This window comes from Eleutherodactylus coqui, chromosome 1, assembly GCF_035609145.1.
Source record: "Eleutherodactylus coqui strain aEleCoq1 chromosome 1, aEleCoq1.hap1, whole genome shotgun sequence".
Classification (NCBI taxonomy): Eukaryota; Metazoa; Chordata; class Amphibia; order Anura; family Eleutherodactylidae; genus Eleutherodactylus; species Eleutherodactylus coqui.
This window is the reverse complement of record NC_089837.1, coordinates 279696720-279716987: the sequence shown is the minus strand read 5'-3', so window position 1 is coordinate 279716987 and position 20268 is coordinate 279696720. Positions and strand designations below refer to the sequence as shown.

Here is a 20268-nt window from a genome sequence, read left to right as displayed (position 1 = left end):
CAAATTGGCCAAGAAGGAGCTGGTACGCGGCCATCATGGAGATGCTGTACGACACACCGTGGCACCTTCCGGAGCGAAGAGACCTGCTATCCCAGGGGCCTTTTGTTCACCCGGATTCCAGGTCTCTACATTTGACGGCCTGGCCGTTGAGACCGAGGTATTGAGAAGGAAGGGTTATGCGGAGAATGTCATCCAGACAATGATACGAGCCAGGAAAGCAGCCTCATCAGCAATCTACTATAGAGTCTGGAAGCGCTTCTTCATCTGGTGCGAGGAGAGGCGTTTACAACCAATGCAATTTTCGGTGTCCAGGATTCTTGCATTCCTACAATCAGGCCTTGAAGTAGGATTAAGGGTAGGGTCGCTGAGGGGCCAGGTATCAGCACTAACGGTACTGTTCCAAAGACCAATTGCAAACAGGATGGCAGTACGGACTTTCCTGCAAGGAGTTGCCCATACAACACCCCCGTTTAAGCCTCCGGTCCAAACTTGGGAGCTCAATCTCGTGTTAGACACTATTACGGACCAGCCGTTTGAGCCGCTCAAGGAAATCCCGATGCGGTTACTAACCTGGAAGGTGGCATTCCTCGTCGCCATCACATCGATCCGAAGGGTCTCGGAACTAGCGGCACTGTCTATACAAACACCATATATGGCCTTTCACCAGGACAAAGTGGTACTAAGACCATCACCCGAGTTTTTACCAAAAGTAGTCTCTCAGTTTCATATTAATGAGGAAATCGTTTTGCCCTCCTTTTGTCCAAATCCAGTACACAAAAAGGAAAAACTACTACACCACCTGGACGTAGTAAGGGTGCTGAGAACCTATGTGAAGAGAACAAGGGATTTCCGCAAGACCAACTCCCTCTTCGTTATTCCGGAGGGGACTCGAAGGGGCCTAGCAGCTTCAAAAGTCACCCTATCAAAATGGATAAGGTCCCTGATAACGGAAGCATATCGAGCCTCGGGACGCTCGCCACCATTTTCGGGTTACGGCCCACTCCACACGGGCGGTGGGGGCCTCCTGGGCAGTCCGTCATGGAGCCTCAGCCCTCCAGGTGTGCAAGGCAGCCACCTGGACGTCCGTGCATACATTTTCGAAATTTTATAGAGTCCATATAGCCGCATCATCCGATGCCGCTCTTGGACGGAAAATCCTGCAGGCGGCAGTCGTTTGACCGCACGTGCAGTGCCCACCCAGTATATGTTTTTTTCGGGACTGCTTGTGAACGTCCCATGGTCTAGGCTGTGGCCCCCAATGATACGGACGAGAAACAGATATTTTTGGTATAACTTACCGTAAAATTTCTTTCTCGTCACGTTCATTGGGGGCCACAGCACCCACCCCTTATTATTTAGGCGGTTGCCGGAACTCTCTGTTCTTCGGTCATTTTTTTGGTGGCAAAGAATTACACCAGATTTATGTTGGTATGTATATAACACAATATGTATAAATGTACTCCCACTGGCTACCTACTGCTTGCAGACAGACTAATTAGCTGAGTGCCTGCAGGGGGGGATATAGCCAGCGGGGAGGAGCTAACACTTTTTTTGCTTAGTGTCGCCTCCTAGGGCAGTGGCTATATCCCATGGTCTAGGCTGTGGCCCCCAATGAACGTGACGAGAAAGAAATTTTACGGTAAGTTATACCAAAAATATCTGTTTTACCATCTTTAGCTTGGATACAACAGGGTACTAGAGCCTCCCTGCCCACCCGTATCACATCTTGTACCGCCTCTAGCTTGGATACAACAGGGTACTAGAGCCTCCCTGCCCACCCGTATCACATCTTGTACCGCCTCTAGCTTGGATACAACAGGGTACTAGAGCCTCCATGCCTGCTCGTATCACATCTTGTATTCAAGTTAGAGGCAGTACAACAGGGTACTAGAGCCTCCATGCCCACCTGTATGACATCTTGTAGCCAAGCTAGAGGCAGTACAACAGGGACTAGAGCCTCCGTGCCCGCCTGTATCACATCTTGTATCCAAGCTAGAGGCGGTACAACAGGGTACTTGGGTTCTTCCCGCGAAAAAAAAACAAGCACTCATAGATCCGTTAAGGTAAAAATAAAAAACGTAATGTCTCCTGGAATGCGGCGACTTAAAAGCAAATCTATAAAAAATTAAAAATAAGTGTTTTCAGTGTATTGAGAAAAAAAAAAAAGTGAAAACCTAAAAAAATTAAAAATATTGCTGGAAATTAGCTGAGCCAGAGAATATTACTAGTACATTTTCAGCAATCTGAACAGTGTAAAAAATCAAAAATCCTAATTCTGCAAAAAAAAAATTTGATAAAAGTTCTAGAATGTGTTATATGTACCCAGAAATGATGCCATTAAATATACAACTTGTCACGCAAAAACAAGCCCTCAGAACAGACATGTCAACGAAAAAAAAGTTATGACCCTAGGAATGCAACAAAAATGAAGACTAAAAAATTGGTTGGTCATTAGTGATTAAAATAGGCCCGTCATGAAGGAGTTAAGTTCAGGCATTCACCGCTTGTCAGTGAGGTTATAGATGGAGGGTTATTTGATGAACTTCAGGTAAATCTCCCCACTTCAGTAACTCCCAATAGTTTGTGTGTGACTCCCAGCAGACAGAGGGGTCCTCCCCCCCTTCACCCTCCCTGGAACATATATCTATATTCCACAACACTTCTGCTCGATTCACAACCTAATTGGTTGTTTGGGTTGGCTGATTCACAACCTGATTGGTTGTTTGGCTTGGCTGATTCACAACCTGATTGGTTGTTTGGGTTGAATGGAGCAGAAGTGTTGTGGAATATAAATATATGCCTCCTGAGAGCCGGCAGCACTGGACACAGACAACACATTGTAAATTAACTGATCTGGGTGGGTCTGCTATCTCTGTCAAGGACCTCTAATGATGTCCCACTGATGTGACCAGCCTATTGTGTGGGAGGAGCCATTCGAGAGTTTGCTACAGAAACAAATTTTTATGGAACTAGATAGAAAGACTGTTAGTTTCTGGGACATCTTACTGGCGGCTGCAGACACGCTGCTATTGGAAGAGAAGTAACCCGAGATGAGCCACAGCTGCAGTGTTCTCTGCGTGCACTGCATGGGTTTGTCAGCCTCCCCTCCAACAGCCACACACCTTGGCTTCACCAATCGCACAGCTGGCAGTGTAATGCCATTCGCACAGCTTTGCCTTATACAAAATGTACAAGTGTGCGTCTTGTATATGGCTGGGCCTACGCATAGCAAGGACCAGGTCGCAATTGCGACCCCTCAAGGTAGGCCTATGCGTTGCAGCCAATCACAGGCTTCCTTCAGCTAGTAATTGGCTGCAGCAATCACATGTTCTAGTATCATCCTCACTCTCCTCCCAGAAGTGAAGATCAGTGGGGATCCAGTGGTGGCAGAACAGCAGCGGCAGGGGTGCTGGGAAGGTGTGTTTTGTTATAATACTAGAGCAGGCTGACTTAGTTTTGGCAAAAGAGGTGTTTCACAATCCTTTGGAAAAGGATGTGCTGTGCCTGCTCAAGTGCTCTGCCAGTCTGCAGCTCCCACAAATCACCCAAGTGTTCCTTCAGCAACACTGCTTGGAAGAGCGATATTGGATAACGACGCTTCTCCTCTCCATAAGGACTGTGGCATTCTGCCATGGGGTTGGCTTTGTGGAGCACCTGCTGTTTTCAGATTTTATGGAGATAGTCTTATTGAGACATTAGTGCAGCATGTAGGTATTGAAGGTTATGAAGACTTGGAGTTTTTAGATTGTTACAGCTACAGGTCTCTCTGACCTTGCATAGAATGGCTGATGTACAGGAACTGGGCTTTTTGCCATACATCTCCAAGAAGTTTGTGTTGCTTTTTCCTTCAAGTACCAGTGAAGTGTCTGCTTACTTTGTCTTGTTAAACTGTAACAGATTTATTCTTTTCCTTAAGCACCTGCTGTATGTGATAAACGTTGCATTGGCTAAGCTGTCTTAAATTCTGCTACATTATATTGTGTAAGTTAAAGGTTTTGGTAAAGATCAAGATAATAGATGAAAATGTGAGTTACTCAAAAGGTAATCCTTTTTATTAGTTCGTTTGAAGGTGTCTTTGGGAGGTAATTGTTTTAAAGAATTAAATCATTAATTTTCTGCAGCCAACACATCCCGGCAGGTTTGACAAGTAATCCTGCTGGCTCGCCATACATAATGCACCGCCCCATGGTTCAGACGCACTCTCTTTAATTATGTGAATTCTAATTTTGGCTAGTGCCCAGATGTGACTGTCTTTTGAAGCTGTAGCAGAGCACATGAACCCACCACCACAGCCCTTTCCCCTTTTTAAGAATGTATGTCATCATAAAAGTCTTGAAGTAATTAAAATGTAACGTATTTTATACACTGCTGTACCATAAAGACACCAGGACTTTGCCTTCAGTGCATCTGTTGTAGGATTGCTCCTCTCGATTTACCAAACTACATGTCAACCTTTACCAAGTCATGGACATACCACTTGTTTTACTTGAAGATGTTGCCACTATTGTGTAAATGAAACTGCTCTACAGGCTTCTAAGCTTATTATATGGAAGTTGTCTCACAACAAATGGCTGGCTGTGTGTTATGCATAGAAGGGCTGGGTCCCCCAGAGCAGGAGCTTCTCTAATGGACAAGCTCTCCCTTCTGGCTCATAGTGAGGGGTCCTGAGGACCTGTTTGGACTTGTATGCCCTCCTAAGGCAAAAAAACACATGCCCTGTTTATATATATATATAAGGCCGCCTGCAGACGGGCGGAACGGATCCGCTGGCGAGGATTCTCGCCACGGGACCTGACCCGAGAGCCTGCAGGGACGAGTGCGTACTCACCCGCGCCCCGCAGCTCCGGCTCTTTCATGTGCCGGCGCATGCGCAGACCGGAGCCGGCGGCGGGTGAGTGACGTTTCTGTGTGGGGCTCTGCGAGCCCCGCACAGACATAGGACATGCCGCGCGAGATTTCGCGCGGCCAAACCGCGGCCGTCTGCAAAGGATTGCGTTTGTTAACGCAATCCTATGCAGGCTTCCAGCGGCAGAATTTCCGCCCGTGTGCAGGCACCCTAAGGCCTCCTGTCCACGGGCAAAAGAAGAATTAAAATCCGCAGCGGATTTTAACTCCCGCACGCGGATCCGCGTCCCATAGGGATGCATTGACCACCCGCGGGTAGATAAATACCCGCGGATGGTCAATAAAAGGGATTTAAAAAAAAGGAGCATGAAAAAATCTGGACCATGCTCCATTTTCGTGCGGGGCTCCCGCGGGCTTTTATTGAAGCCTATGGAAGCCGTCCGGATCCGCGGGAGACCTAAAATAGGAATTTAAAAGAATTAACTCACCCGCAGCGGACCGAGAAGGTCTTCTCTTCCTCACGGCCGGATCTTTCTTGCTTTGGCTCGGCAGATGTGCCCAGCGCATGCGCGCGGCACGCCGGCGACGTGCCGCCGGCGTGACGAGTTAATCCGCCGGCCGAAAAAGAAGATCCGGCCGTGAGGAAGAGAAGACTCACCCGCTGCGGGTGAGTTAATTCTTTTAAATTCCTATTTTAAGCCCTCATGTCCGCGGGGCAGGAGGGACCCGCTGCAGATTCTCCATGGAGAATCCGGAGCGGGCCTGATTTTCCCCGTGGACATGAGGCCTAAAGGAGGAAAAAAATAAGTTCATTTTCGACAAATCATTTTGGCTTTTTTACGGTAAAGGCCATAGAATAGTCCATCTTGAACAGAAGCTGTTGTTCAGATTAAATTAATTGCTTCAAGAGAGGCTTGGATGCTTTCTTGAAGCAAAATAACCCAAAAGCTTACAGTACGTCAGTGTTTCCTAGTTAGGGCTCTGAAGAACCCTCGAGTTACTTTGAATCTGGTTAGTGATTCATAAACGAGGATTTTTTTTTTCTTCCCCTTTCCCCAAAACCACCCACCCTTGCCATGGTTCAACTTAGTGGTCTGATAATTTTTGTTTTCAAGCATACTGTGCAGCTGTATAAATGGAAGTGGGCAGTGCAAATTTATGTTTCATGGAAGCAATAGTTAAAATCATTTACCCAAACAATATAAGTGAGTACAATAGGAATGACATGACAACGAAAGAATATTGTCAGCATCTCCTTAACCACTTTATGAAAGGCTATACGCCTTTTCACTGACTTCACTAATGGGCTTCAAATCAGTACATGCATCTTATTACGGTAGTGGCTTAGCTATCTGCTGACAGCCCGACTCCTGCTGCAACTGTTGGGAACAGACAAAACACAGATCTTGGCAGTTTAAACCCCTACATGCCACAATCAATAGCAACTGCAGCATTTAGGCAGAAAACTGGGAGGAGGCTGCTTGTCACCCATCTGCACCACACATTGCAATTGCAAGGTACCAATATGTTTCTATGGCAGCCACAAGACTGACATAGGCCTTCATGTTTGCCATGTAACGCAGCCCATTAGGCCCTCTATTACAGCAGAGTCTGATAGGCTGATGTCATAGGCTTAGTAGAATGCACTACATAAGTAATGCAGTGTGCTAATCAAGTGATTGAACGATTGCATCTTCAAGTCAAAAATTCCAATAAAGTTTTTAATGCAAAGAAGAAAAATGTTTTGTTTAAAATACACTTTTTTTCCCCATGAAAACTTTTTTTTTTAAATGGATAAAATACCAAAAACTTTAAAAAGAAACAACACATAATACCTATTACTGCATTCACAACGACGCAAAAGATGAAAATATTTATTTTGCATCGTGAACGCCGTAAAAAATGTTAAGTAATGGCAGAATCGCCTTTTTTTAATTTGATCTCCTCATTAAAAAGCAAACCAGAGAGCTGAAAAAATAAAAATTCTATGGTTTTTAGAATCTGGCGATGCAGATTCCATTGTTTTTTCTTTAAAAATTTCATTTTAAAGTAGTAAAGAATAAAAAAAAAATCTATGTAAATTTGGTAGCGCAGTAATCGCCCTCATCCAGACCAGTAATAACATAACTTTCTTATGGTGAATGCTGTGTTTGTCCATGACCACCCCCCCCAACCCACAAAAAAACATAATACAATTCATCCTCCCAAAATAGGCTGTAATATGGCTATGTCAATGAATTCTAACTAGAGATGAGCGAACGTACTCGGTAAGGCCGATTTCGCAATCGAGCACCGCGATTTTCGAGTACATCACTACTCGGGTGAAAAGATGCGGGGGGCGCCGTGGGTGAGCGGGGGGTTGCAGAGGGGGAGAGAGCTCCCCCCCTGTTCCGCGCTGCTACCCCCCCCCCCCCCCCCCCCCGGCGACCCCCGAATCTTTTCGCCCGAGTAGTGAAGTACTTGAAAGTCGCGGTGCTTGATTGCGAAATCGGCCTTAGGCCTCCTTCCCACGAGCGTGACGGGCTCCGCCGCGTAATATTACGCAGTGAAGCCCGTCACGGCGCCCCCCAGAGCCCCTATACTTACCTGCGGGAGATAGCGTGAAATCGCTTCACCGCCCACCGCCGCCGCGTCACCGGCCGTGTCACGTGCACGGCCGGCCGTGAAACGTGACGCGGCCGGCCGCGTCATATGGCGTCATATGACGCGCGGCGGTGGGCGGGAAAGCGTTTTTTCACGCTATCTCCCGCTGGTTACAGCGGGAGATAGCGTGAATGGACGGCTTCCATTGACTGCAATGGAAGCCGTCAGCACGTACAGCCCGTCCTCACCCGCAGAAAATAGAGCATGCTGCGGGTGAGGACGGGAGAAATCGCGGTGCGTAATTCCGCGGTGGAATTACGCATCGTGAGCATTGTGCTATTAGGTTCAATAGAACCTAATAGCAGGGTGCAACGCAGCGGATTTTTGCCGCGAATTTACGGGGCGTAAATCCGTTCGTGGGAAGGAGGCCTTACCGAGTACGTTCGCTCATCTCTAATTCTAACTCTTGCAATATTACGATTAAAATCGCTTGGTCATTAAGATGCAGAATAGGCTTGTCGCTAAGGAGTTAACATTTACATAAATGTTTTCATCCAAGTTAGAATGTTTGTCATTCATATGTAAAGGCTATTTTTGCTAGTGCTGAATTTTTTTCCGTTTCTCTAGATAATGTAATGCTCAGGAGTCACATAGCTAGAAAATTGCATTTTGACAGATTGTAGAATTTTTTACGATAATATTCTAAAAAGTCTATTTTGCGAAAAATGTGTACTAATGTTTGTGGCTTTTTTTTTCCCAGCTATTTGGGATCAGCTTCTGGAAGGACGAATAAAACTACAGAAAGTGCTTATTTCAGCTAATCGGCTTCCACAACATGACATGTTTGCATTATTTAAGAAAGAAGGAGAAGCAAAGTTTTCAGCTTCACTAACAAATAGTAAGTTCATTCCTCAAAGTGTTAAATCAAATTCCAGAAATTGTCCTACTGTTACAATCCACATCACCTTTTTTGAGGGGAGCTAATTTTTAAAAAACTGTTTAGTGTCCTTATTGGACAGTCCTTACCCCTTCCAGCTATAAGCTTGAATGGGAAACTCCTATTAAAACTAAAGCTCACCATAACTTAAATTGTTAGAGAAGCACATGGTATGCTTGTAGGGCAATCCATGACATTGCATGTGATGCTTTGCCTTATATAGAGGCTAGGTGACAGATACATTATGATGAATACATGAACCCATGGGATTAGCAACTCTTGAATCTGTTCATTTAAACACTTAGATTCAGTGGCCACTATTGAACATGACATCCAAGGAGCTTGACAGGCATCTGGTGTGGAAACTCATTGGGTTACACCTATAGGGTTTAGCCACCAATAAGTGGGAGCACCCTTGTTAGACTGGTTGCTCTGCTTATAGGCAGTAAGTGGATAGTATTTAAATAAAGACAGATGTGTCTATTGTGGTCTCCTTCAACTGCTGCTACCTTTGTCCTGGGTTAGGGCCCATTTACACAAAGCAATCGCTCAAAAATCGCTAAAAGCGATTGTTTGAGCGATAATCGTTGCGTCTAAACGCGCAGCTATAGTGCACTTTTCGTGCACTGCTATGCTAGCTGATCGTTAAATTCAGGTCAACCTAAAAATTGTTGTGCGGTCTAATCGGGAGTTCTCCGTGGGTAGTGTTGATAGCATTGTTTCCCTTCGGAGAACAAAGGAGCTGAAAGCAGATAAGAGCCCCCGGGCTATTAACTGCATTCAGCTAAAAGCTTCATAGGAACACTAAATAGCTATTAAGTAACTGAGTTTATGCAATAGTTTATTAATAGTTTATGGAAAATGATTGCTCAAAGCTGTCACTCAAACCGTTGTTTGAGCGATCATTGCTCCGTGTAAATGGGTCTTAAAGGAAGGTGATCTAATGGTATTGTGATTTGTGGCATTTTTTGATTTGGTGATATCATTTATACATCTAATTTTTTTTCTTTGATTGTCTTATGGTGTGTAGGTAGTATTTAATTTTATATTTTAATTATTTAATGAGGTTCCTATTTTTCTATCTGATTGATAATAAATCAGATTAGAATATTATAAACTGATTGTGAACTATTGGTTGATGACACAACCACAATTTACATTTGTAACACAAGCATATGTGCAGGGATAGAATTGCTCCTAAAATTAATTGGAAAAATCCTTAGTTTGAACTGGACTTTCATTTAGTTACAATCGGTAATGTTTATCAGTTAGTGTCTGAATGGATAATTTCCATTTCATTAGGAGACAGATGATGTCCTCTTATGCATTCTAATTGTTGCTAAAGAGGTGAGATATAGATTGTGATGCAGGCACAGCATCACTACTACTCTGGTGAGTTCTAATTATACATTAAGAAAGTAACTAGGATAGGACACTGCAGATTAACCCCAATTTGCGATAGAGATATGAGAGAAATTGCATGCTGTGTCCATGCTGTGTTGAGTAATGAAAATGTGTATCCACTAATTATTACAAGTCAGTGGTAGCATGGCTTCATATGCAGGTGGAGTAATACCGGCTGTGACTGAGCTTTAAAACACATGGCTACTTGATGACATTTGGTCTCTGACCTGTAGTTTACTTTCTGTTTTTACTATGACACATCCCGTAATTCATATATCCCCACATGTCATATATGTCTGTCTGAAGTAAAACTCACAAATGCCACATGTAATTTTTAAAAGAACCCCCCCCCCCCCCTTTTTTTTTTTTGGTTTTTTTTTTTTTTGGTTTTCACTCTGAATGAATGATTGAAAAATGTATAACTGGTAAAGGCTTCTATCATAGAAGCATCAAATGTACAGATTTTACTATAGCTTTTATGTGTCATGGTCATGAGTAACTTTTTGTTCAAAAACACTCAAGGGTATAAAACTACTTCTTTAGAAAACCAAGAATATTTTTTCCCCCAGTCGTCTCCACGACAGCACCAATGAGATTGCCTCCTCCTGGTAGGACAGGAACATACTGAGAGGTTAAAAGCTCCCCCCCTTCCCCACTTTCCTCAGTGTCTTCCTGTCCTGCCAGGAGGCAGGATCTATGAGAGGAGCTGGTGGAGAAGCCAGCGAAAGTATACAGGCGGATCGGAAGGCAGTGGCTCACCCTGTCATCCCTTCGCAGCCAGACGACTCCCGGGACGTCACATCAGGGTGGTAACCCCCGGGCCAGGTTCCTCCCGCGGCGGCCCATGGGGTGTTCAAAGCGGGAGCCTCAGTCCCCCTCGTCCTCCGGCAGAAATTACAGCGCGGCGCTCCAGGAAGCCCTTTGACGGCAGGGGGCGGGGCGCCGCATCTCACGTCCAGCGCGATGACGTCATCGCGTCTGCATTAGGAGCGGAGGGGGCGGGGCTTAGCGCAGGAGCGCGAAAATTCAAATAGGAACCTGAGAGAAGCCAGAACACCAGCATCACAGGTCGCAGGGTGTCTGCAGCACTGGTATAAAGATGAGTGCTCCAGCCCCAGAGACAGCTGAAACCTCAGCCTCAGCGGCCGTAAGTAGCCAGTGCGGCAAAAATACAATGCAAATATCCAGTATGTTGTATATGGAAAAATTGCATGTTTACCCGCAAAAATGCTTTGTCAGGGGGATAAAAAAGACATCCCCCCCAGAACAAAACTGCGAAAGTGCGTGGAATGCGGGACGAGACTGCCAGCCACGTATCAGAGGCCTCTATGCAAGGCATGCGTGGCTAGGCTAGTCAGAGAGGAATCGGGGGGATTCCTGGATGACGTTAGAAAGCTGGTGAAGGAAGAGGTTCAATCAGCTCTAACGTCACTGCCGGCACCGCCAGCGAAACGCCAAAGAAAGGCATATGTTCCCGAGGAGCCTTCTGATTCCGAGAATTCCATCGGATCAGAGCAAGAGGAACAGGCGGCCGAAGAGTCCTCAGAGGAGGAGGACTACAGGAAATATTTGTTCCATCAAGATGAGTTGACGGAACTAATTAAATCAGTTAGGGCTACGTTAAAAATAGAACAGCCCAGAGAGCCGCGGACCCGACAGGATGAGATATTCAGTGGACTTGGGGAGAGGCGCAAACATACCTTCCCGGTCCACAAAAACATCTCTAAAATAATTCAGAGAGAGTGGAATAAACCAGACGCAGGTTCCTACTCCGCTCGAGGCGTAAAAAGGAGATACCCCCTGGAGGAGGAAGCTTGCGCAAGCTGGGACGAAATACCTAAAGTAGACGTCCCGGTGGCCAAGGTAGCCAAGAGGACGACTCTTCCCTTTGAGGATGCCGCACAGCTAAAAGACCCCATGGATCGCAAGGCAGAGGGACTCCTAAAGAAATCATGGGAGGCAGCGGCAAACATCCTTAGGCCAGGGATCGCAGCCACTTGCGTGGCGCGGACCCTGGGGGTATGGTTAGAGCAGCTGGAACTACATCTGACCAACAAAACGCCGAGGGATCAGATCCTTAACTCCCTTCCCATCTTGCGCATGGCCACTAACTTCCTAGCGGACGCCGCGGCCGAGACCGTCAAACTCTCAGCAAAAGCCACAGCCCGCTCTAACTCAGCCAGAAGGGTGTTATGGCTGAGGTCATGGTCAGGCGACCTGGCCTCGAAAAACAAATTGTGTGCCCTCCCATTCTACGGCCAATTTCTATTCGGACCGGACCTAGATAAAATTCTAGAGAAGGCGGCCGACAGGAAAAAAGGGTTCCCTGAGGAAAAACCACAGAGAGTGAAGACCTTTCCCCGGGCCCCAATGCAGCAGCCTGAGGCCTACCGAGGCAAGGGCAAGACAGGCCGCTGGAGTTACCCCAAGGGGGGCAGAGGAAGGAATATCCTCTTCAACCCCCACCAGGGGGAGCCGAAGCAAAGACCCTGACGCCATCCCCGTAGGGGCAAGGCTGGGGAGCTTTGTGGATCAATGGGCCGCAATCTGCGGGGGCCCATGGATCCCAAAGATCCTACAGCACGGATACCAGATAGAGCTGGTGTCCATCCCCAGAAGGAAATTTATTACCACGCGAGCCCCAAAAAAACAGCTACATTTACTAGGGCAAAGCGTGCGCGACTTGCAACGGTTAAACGCAATATCTCCCGTACCGCGAAATGAGGAAACCCAGGGCTATTACTCCAGGCTCTTTTTAGTAAAAAAACCCGGCGGGAAACACCGGACGATAATAAACCTGAAAGACCTGAACACCTGCGTCCGATACAGGAGATTCAAAATGGAAACCATCTCCTCGACAATAAAGTTGATCCCCAGAGGAGCCTACATGGCGTCCATCGATCTAAAGGACGCTTATTTTCACATCCCGATCCACAAAGATTCACAGAAATACCTGCGGTTCGCAGTGGACATGGGCGGAAGAATAGAGCACCACCAGTTCAGATGCCTGCCCTTCGGGATATCCTCAGCTCCCAGAATCTTTACCAAGATTATGGCGGAGGTAGCCGCCCACCTGAGAGAAAAATCGATCCTAGTAGTACCGTACCTGGACGATATTCTATTAATAGCAGAGTCCAAAAAACTCCTAACCAAACATCTGGAGACAGTGCTACAACTTCTCCAATCATTGGGATGGATTATAAACTGGGAAAAATCCAGCCTAGATCCCGGCAAGCAGAAGACGTTTCTGGGAATAACTCTCGACTCAGAATCGCAATGCTCCTACCTACCCGAGGAGAGAATACAAAAAATCCGCAGAATAGTCAAAACCTTCCTACGAAGACGATTCTGCACAATTCGGGAGGCAATGTCTCTCCTGGGGAGCTTGACATCATGCATCCCAGGAGTAGCATGGGCCCAGGCCCACACCAGAGCCCTACAGGCCGTAGTCCTATCCTCGTGGGACAAAAGGCAGTCCTCGTTAGGGGCAAGGATGTACATCCCAAACAGGGCAAAAACATCCCTGCGTTGGTGGACATCCCCAGAGAACCTGTGGAGAGGGGTTCACTGGCTACAAAACCCAGCCATCCACATCACAACAGACGCAAGCGCCTGTGGATGGGGAGCGCATGTGGGGAACCAATTCTTTCAGGGTCCCTGGCCTCAGAGGATAAAAGAACAATCCTCAAATTTCAGAGAACTACAGGCAGTTTGGCAGGTTCTACAGCAGTTGGGCAACTCGCTACAGAACCATCACATAAAAATACTGTCAGACAATGTCACCGCGGTCGCTCACATACGACACCAAGGGGGCACAAGATCTCCCCCACTGCAAAGCATCGCACAGAAAATCTTTCACTGTGCGGAGGGCCGGATCCTCTCGATCACGGCAACCCACTTAAAGGGGACACTAAATGGAAAAGCAGACTTCCTCAGCAGGAAGCAGATAGACCCAGGAGAGTGGTCCCTCTCCTCAGAGGCATTCAGAATCTTAACCAACCGGTGGGGGACCCCACAGTTGGACCTCTTCGCAACCAGGGAGAACACAAAAGTAGGCAACTTTTTCTCCCTCCGGCCAGGAGATCGTCCGATAGCGGTAGACGCCCTAGGCCAGGACTGGGGACAAGGACTGGCCTACGCCTTTCCTCCCATACCACTAATCCCAAGGGTTTTACAGCACTTCAGAACCCAGGGATGCACGCTAATCCTAGTGACCCCCTTCTGGCCGAAAAGAAGCTGGTTCGGTCTTCTGACAACACTGAGCGTCCAGGACCCAGTCACCTTGCCTACCTGGACGGATCTTCTATCGCAGGGGCCACTGAACCACCCCGGCCTAGACAAACTCCATTTAACGGCATGGCTCTTGAGGAATCCTCGCTAAGAAAGAAAGGATTCTCAGAGAAAGTAGTAGAAACCCTAATGTCCAGTAGGAAAAAGACGACCCACCTGATCTACCAGAAGGTCTGGAGAAAGTTTTCCTCATGGAGACAGGGAAGGGATCGCGGGGATTCTATCCCCGACACTCCGCTAATCTTAGAATTCCTGCAGGAGGGCTTAGAGATGGGCCTCTCCCCGAGCACCCTAAAAGTCCAAGTTTCAGCCCTTAGCGCTATCTGCGACACAAAATTCGCAGACGATAGATGGGTCCACAGGTTCCTAACAGCAGCAGCTAGATTACGCCCTAGGCCCATAAACCTGTTCCCAGACTGGAACCTTAATTGGGTTCTAGGGGCCATGACAGCGGTACCATTCGAACCGATCAAGGCGCTACCTATAAGAATGCTGACAATCAAGACCATCTTCCTAGTAGCCATTACATCCGCAAGACGGGTTAGCGAACTACAGGCCTTGTCCATCCGCCACCCGTTTATGAAAATTGCAGACACCAAACTAATATTTAAAACAGACCCGGCCTTTATGCCGAAAGTAGTGTCAGATTTTCATAGGTCCCAGGATATAATAATCCCCTCATTCTTCAGCAACCCAAAAAACGAGGAGGAAAGAACCCTAAGCTGCCTGGACGTTAGGAGAGCAGTCCTAACCTACATAGATACAACGAGCCACTGGAGGCGGGACGACAACCTGTTCGTCCAGTTCAGTGGCCCAAATAAGGGTAGCAAAGCAGCGAAAAGTTCCATAGCCAGGTGGATCCGCCTGGCCATCATAGAATCCTATAAAGCCCTCGGGAAGGAGATCCCGTTAGCGCTTAAAGCCCATTCCACAAGGGCAGTAGCGTCCTCATGGGCCGAACACAGTTCAGCCTCGGTCGAGCAAATTTGCAAGGCCGCAGTCTGGAAAAAACCCCACACGTTTACTAAACACTATAGGGTAAAAGTGCAGCAGGACGAGGACATGGCCTTCGGCCGCAAAGTCCTCTCGGCAGCGATCCCACCCTAATAAACTTTAGTTGGTACGTCTCATTGGTGCTGTCGTGGAGACGACTGGGGGAAAAAGTGGATTATACCCACCTGATAATCAGGTTTCCAGTAGTCTCCACGACAGCACCCGTACCTTTCCCGCCCTAGAAAAATAAAATAATAAATTTAAAAATAAAAAAAACCCCGGTTAGGGGAAGAAATTTAAGTTTAGCTCCTGCCCCGGCAATTCGTTAGAATCCACTGAGGAAAGTGGGGAAGGGGGGGAGCTTTTAACCTCTCAGTATGTTCCTGTCCTACCAGGAGGAGGCAATCTCATTGGTGCTGTCGTGGAGACTACTGGAAACCTGATTATCAGGTGGGTATAATCCACTTTTTTAAAGTTTTAAAAGAAAAAAAATCACAGTAAGCGGACGTATACTTAATACAAGAGGGCAGGTAGAAGCACCACATCCCTCAACATGCAAACAGCCAAACTGCCAAATAGTTTTAAGAGTAAGGAAAGTAACAAAAAACTGACCATAATATAAAAACAAATAAGATGTAGAATCCTGGAATGGTAGAGTTGGAAGAGACCCTAGTCTCATAGTGTGTTTAAATGCCCATTCATTGCTGTAGAACATCTGACCTCTGATATCCCCTGACTCTCCATAAACATATGTACTCTGATCAACTGTGTATATTTATTTCAATAGAGGGAGGAGGATAAGCTTTTTTTTTTTTTTTAAACTTCTCAGGCAGCAACAAATCTCCTGAGCTATAACTGATCTGGCGAGATGGAATCTACAAAGTAACTACCTGCAGATCTTTGTTTGACCCATTTATTTTGTTAGCCAATTCTTCGGAACTTAAACCTTGAGTTTAAGGTAGACAATAAATGTTTGATTGGCAGGGGAGCCTCAACCAGCAGAATGAACATGCTGCGCAGCTCCTTGTTTTGATTAGTCAACCCACTAATAAAAGCCTACTTGAAAGACAAACCATAAGTGTTTCTGGGGCTTTCTTTAAGAATGCTGTCAAATTTATGAAACTAATACAATAGAAGCTGCAGTGTGAGATGTGTATTGACTTATATTTTAACTATTTCAATTGAGGGCCATTTCTAGCTCAAAATTCAAACAAACGAAAATGTGTGATAATTATTTGTCTAACTTAAACAAAAAAGGTTTTACTATTTAGTTTTCTTTTCGTTATTACTGCCTTTCAACCAGCATCAAAATCTCAGGATCGCTGACTTCTCACTGCATGGAAATGCGGCCCACTCCGTGCTACACATAGAATGTGAAGCGATAAGACAGTGCTGGTTTGCCTGTCTAAACACTCTGCAAGAGCACTAACACCTAGCGGTGACATCAGCACTCCTTCAGTTGTTTACATGGGCATATCATCCCGTGTAAATGTAACATTTGTTTGGCAGCAGGCTGCACTACTCTAAATAATTAATAAACCCTAAGGGCTATTTCCCACGGGCGGATTTCCACTGCGTGTCACGCGGCAGAAAACCGCAGCGTTGCCCCGCAGCTATTAGGTTCTATTGAACCTAATAGCGCAATGCTCACGGTGCGGAATTCCACCGTGGAATTCCGACCTGTGAATTCTTTTGTACTCACCCGCGGCATGTTCTATTTGCCGCAGGCGTATGCGCAGATGCCTTCCATTGCACTCAATGGAAGCTGTCCGTCACGCTGTCTTCCACTGTGTAGCACAGCGGAAGATAGCGTGAAAACGCTTCCCCGACTACTGCTAGCCACATCTTATGACGCGGTTGGCATGTCATGTGACGCGGCCGGCGCATCATGCGCTCTACTGCGCATGTGCGCCGGTGCGTCATGCGGGATGTCGGGTGGCGGATCCGAAGGTAACTATGGAGTCTTTGGGGGGGGGGGGGGGGCGTCGTGCCTGGCTCCGCTGCGGTATTCCGCTTGCGGAGCCCGTCACGGCCGTGGGCATTAGGCCTAAAACTAATATAAACTGGGCAATTACTTAACTTTTTGAAAGTGTTTGTTTGCGACTATAGTGTTGTTTGCTTATGGACACTGGAGAATCCAGTCAGGTACTACTGATCACCATAATGGACTTTCCTTTATTTGTAATGGCTGCAACTATAATATTTGCTGAAAATAAATAACTGTGCACAGAAATGAGTTTTACTATTGGGTTAATAATCTGTGCAATTGGTTAAAGGGGTTGTCTCACGAAAGCAAGTGGGGTTAAACACTTCTGTATGGCCATATTAATGCACTTTGTAATATACATCGTGCATTAAATATGAACCATACAGAAGTTATTCACTTACCTTCCCTGCGCTGGCGTCCCCGTCTCCATGGCTCCGTCTAACTTCAGCGTCTAATCGCCCGATTAGACGCGCTTGCGCAGAAGGGTCTTCTGCCCTCGGCTCGGCAGCAGCGGCATCCTGGCTCCGCCCCCTTCACGCGTCATCGCGTAGCTCAGCCCCGTCACGTGTGCCGATTCTAGCCAATCAGGAGGCTGGAATCGGCACACGTCATGGGGCGGAGCTACGTGGTGACGCGTAGAAGGGGGCGGAGCCAGAACGCCGCTGCTGCCGAGCCGAAGGCAGAAGACCCTTCTGCGCAAGCGCGTCTAATCGGGCGATTAGACGCTGAAGTTAGACGGGGACGCCAGCGCAGGGAAGGTAAGTGAATAACTTCTGTATGGCTCATATTTAATGCACGATGTATATTACAAAGTGCATTAATATGGCCATACAGAAGTGCTGAAACCCCACTTGCTTTCGCGAGACAACCCCTTTAACATCTGTATCTACATGGCGTCCATCTCTTAATTGATGAGGACCCACATTCATTAAGACTGGCATTAACTACTGCAGTCTAATCAAAAAGAAAGCTTAAATGATTTGCACCTAATTTACCAAATGGTGTATGCTATGGTTACAAATGGTGTAAGTTTGGTTTATTTGCGACTTTGTAAAAGATACAAAATTAAAGCTATGAGGACTTATATATTTGGATTTAAAATTTGTATGATTTTCTGGGTTTCAGCTTAATAAGTCTGACTAAAACAGACCAATCCCACTACCTGTAAACCACACACACTTTCCAATCTTTTTTGTAAAATGCAAGCATTGAGAAGTTATACATTTTTGCAAAACTACATGATTTGCAAGTTTTTTTTTTTCCTTTTAAGCTTATGCCCAAAACTGGATCAAACTGCTTAATAAATGTGGATTTATTATATTATAATTTAAGCTTTATTGGAAATGCTAAATCAGTGTCATTCAGTATATGAATTTTCAACGAAAGGTGCAGCATTTTTAATAACCTATAATGATGCAGTTTTACAGCGCAGTTCGACAGAGCAGGAGACAGGTAAAATCCACAACTGTCCAAAGCCTGGAGGAAAATACTCTCCTCTTTGCACTGATCTCCATTACTATCCTGTTTTCAAGCCTTAACACTTTCTTCCAACGACCAGCCCCAACACACTCTATCCACACCAGCCCCTCCCTCCTCTCCTCACAGATTCATGGCTCCCATGCACTTTCCAACTTCCTAATTCGCATCCAACCCCTCCCCATACTGCCAAGAAACACCTCAGCGACCCACACAAATCCCCTAACTACGCGTTCACCCTTGCTATCCTGCTACTCCTAGCCGCAGTGGACATATCCGCCAACCCAGGCCCACCTTGTACTGCTCTCTACCAAAATGCCCCCCCACCCCCACCCCATTCAAATGCGCTCTATGGAACTCTCAATCCGCATGCGACAAACTCACAACTCTCCATGACCTCTTCACCACCAAACACTTGAACCTGCTCACCCTCACGGAAAACTGGATACAGCAGACCAATTCTACCTCCCCCGCTGCATTGTCCTATGATGGCCTGCAGTTCTCCCACTGACGCGGCGGAGGAGTAGGCATCATCCTCGCGCTTAACTGTACCTTCCAGGCCATTCCCTCAGCTCCCTCGCTTACCTTCCACTACTTCGAAGTCCACACCCTGCGAGTCTTCCGCCCACTGCCCCTGCGTGTCGCAGTTCCTGTTCCTAGACCACTTCGCCGCCTGGCTCCCCCACTTCCTATCCTGTGAAATCCCAACCCTCAGCCTTGGTGATTTCATCATCCCTACTAACAGCCCCCAGCTCATCTACCTCTCGGCTTTTAACGCTTACCTCCTCCCTTGGCTTATCACTAATCTCTGATTCCCTCACTCACAGAGATGGCAACACTCTTGATTTAGTCTTCCTCCGTCTCTGCTCTGCCTCTCACTTTAGTAACTCCCCCCTTCCACTCTCAGATCACAACCTTCTCTCTTTCTGCATCAGGCACCCTAGCATCTCCCCTGACCCTCCTATCTATCGCATCTATAGGAACCTTGTATTGCTGCAAGGAGCAAGACTTAGTTCATATTACGCTTTAAAGAGAGTAAGACACTATAAAAGGTTTAACAATAAGAATTTATTAAAACCAAATGATGATTGAGCATAGTGGTGAATAATTGTCCTACGTTTGTAAACTATTGGATCTAATATACAAAGGATAATAGCTATATACAAAACATAACTGTTGCAGATGTTACATAACAAAGTATAAAAATAGCAAGTTACATTATTACCTAAAAGATTACAGATTGCATATTACCATCACCAAAGGTTCCCTCACTTCTAGTGGTTCAACAGATGACATCCTCATTCTGTCTCTAAAGCGTCTGGACTCCCCAGAGCTTCTCATCCTTCCATCAGAGAGTCCAGGACTTTTCCTCATAGCTTCCAAAAGCTACTACTCCTCGGTACTAACTTGAGAATATAGGACCTTTTTATATTCTAATACGGCTGAACAAGTCCTCATTCCAACAGATTACCATATGGCTGCAAACCAAGGCCTTCTAAACAAAAAGGTATCAGCATATTCCTGTGTGAAGTGGACATCAAACAGTTACATATGGTCATAAAGATTGACTCCATGTTGTCTGAATACAAACTTAATTACACCTCTGCCTAGACCAGGATGTAATCTTAAATGTCCATCATGTTAAGTTCAACCTTGTCTCCAAGTCAATCGAATTTGCACATCAAGAGGGGACATTGCTTCTGATTTGCACATATAACTGGTTTAGCCACCTACCCAGTATATTCTGGTCAAA

At 46.3% G+C, this 20268-nt stretch overlaps 1 protein-coding gene across 1 annotated transcript in view; it reads left to right on the top strand.

The window, feature by feature from the left end:
• The window catches only part of AATF (apoptosis antagonizing transcription factor), a 177226-nt gene that overhangs the window by 26739 nt on the left and 130219 nt on the right, over positions 1–20268 (top strand). The window contains exon 4 of the mRNA XM_066609243.1: positions 8189–8326. Within this exon, the coding sequence (XP_066465340.1) occupies positions 8189–8326 (138 nt within the window). The remainder of the gene's footprint in view (positions 1–8188; positions 8327–20268) is intronic.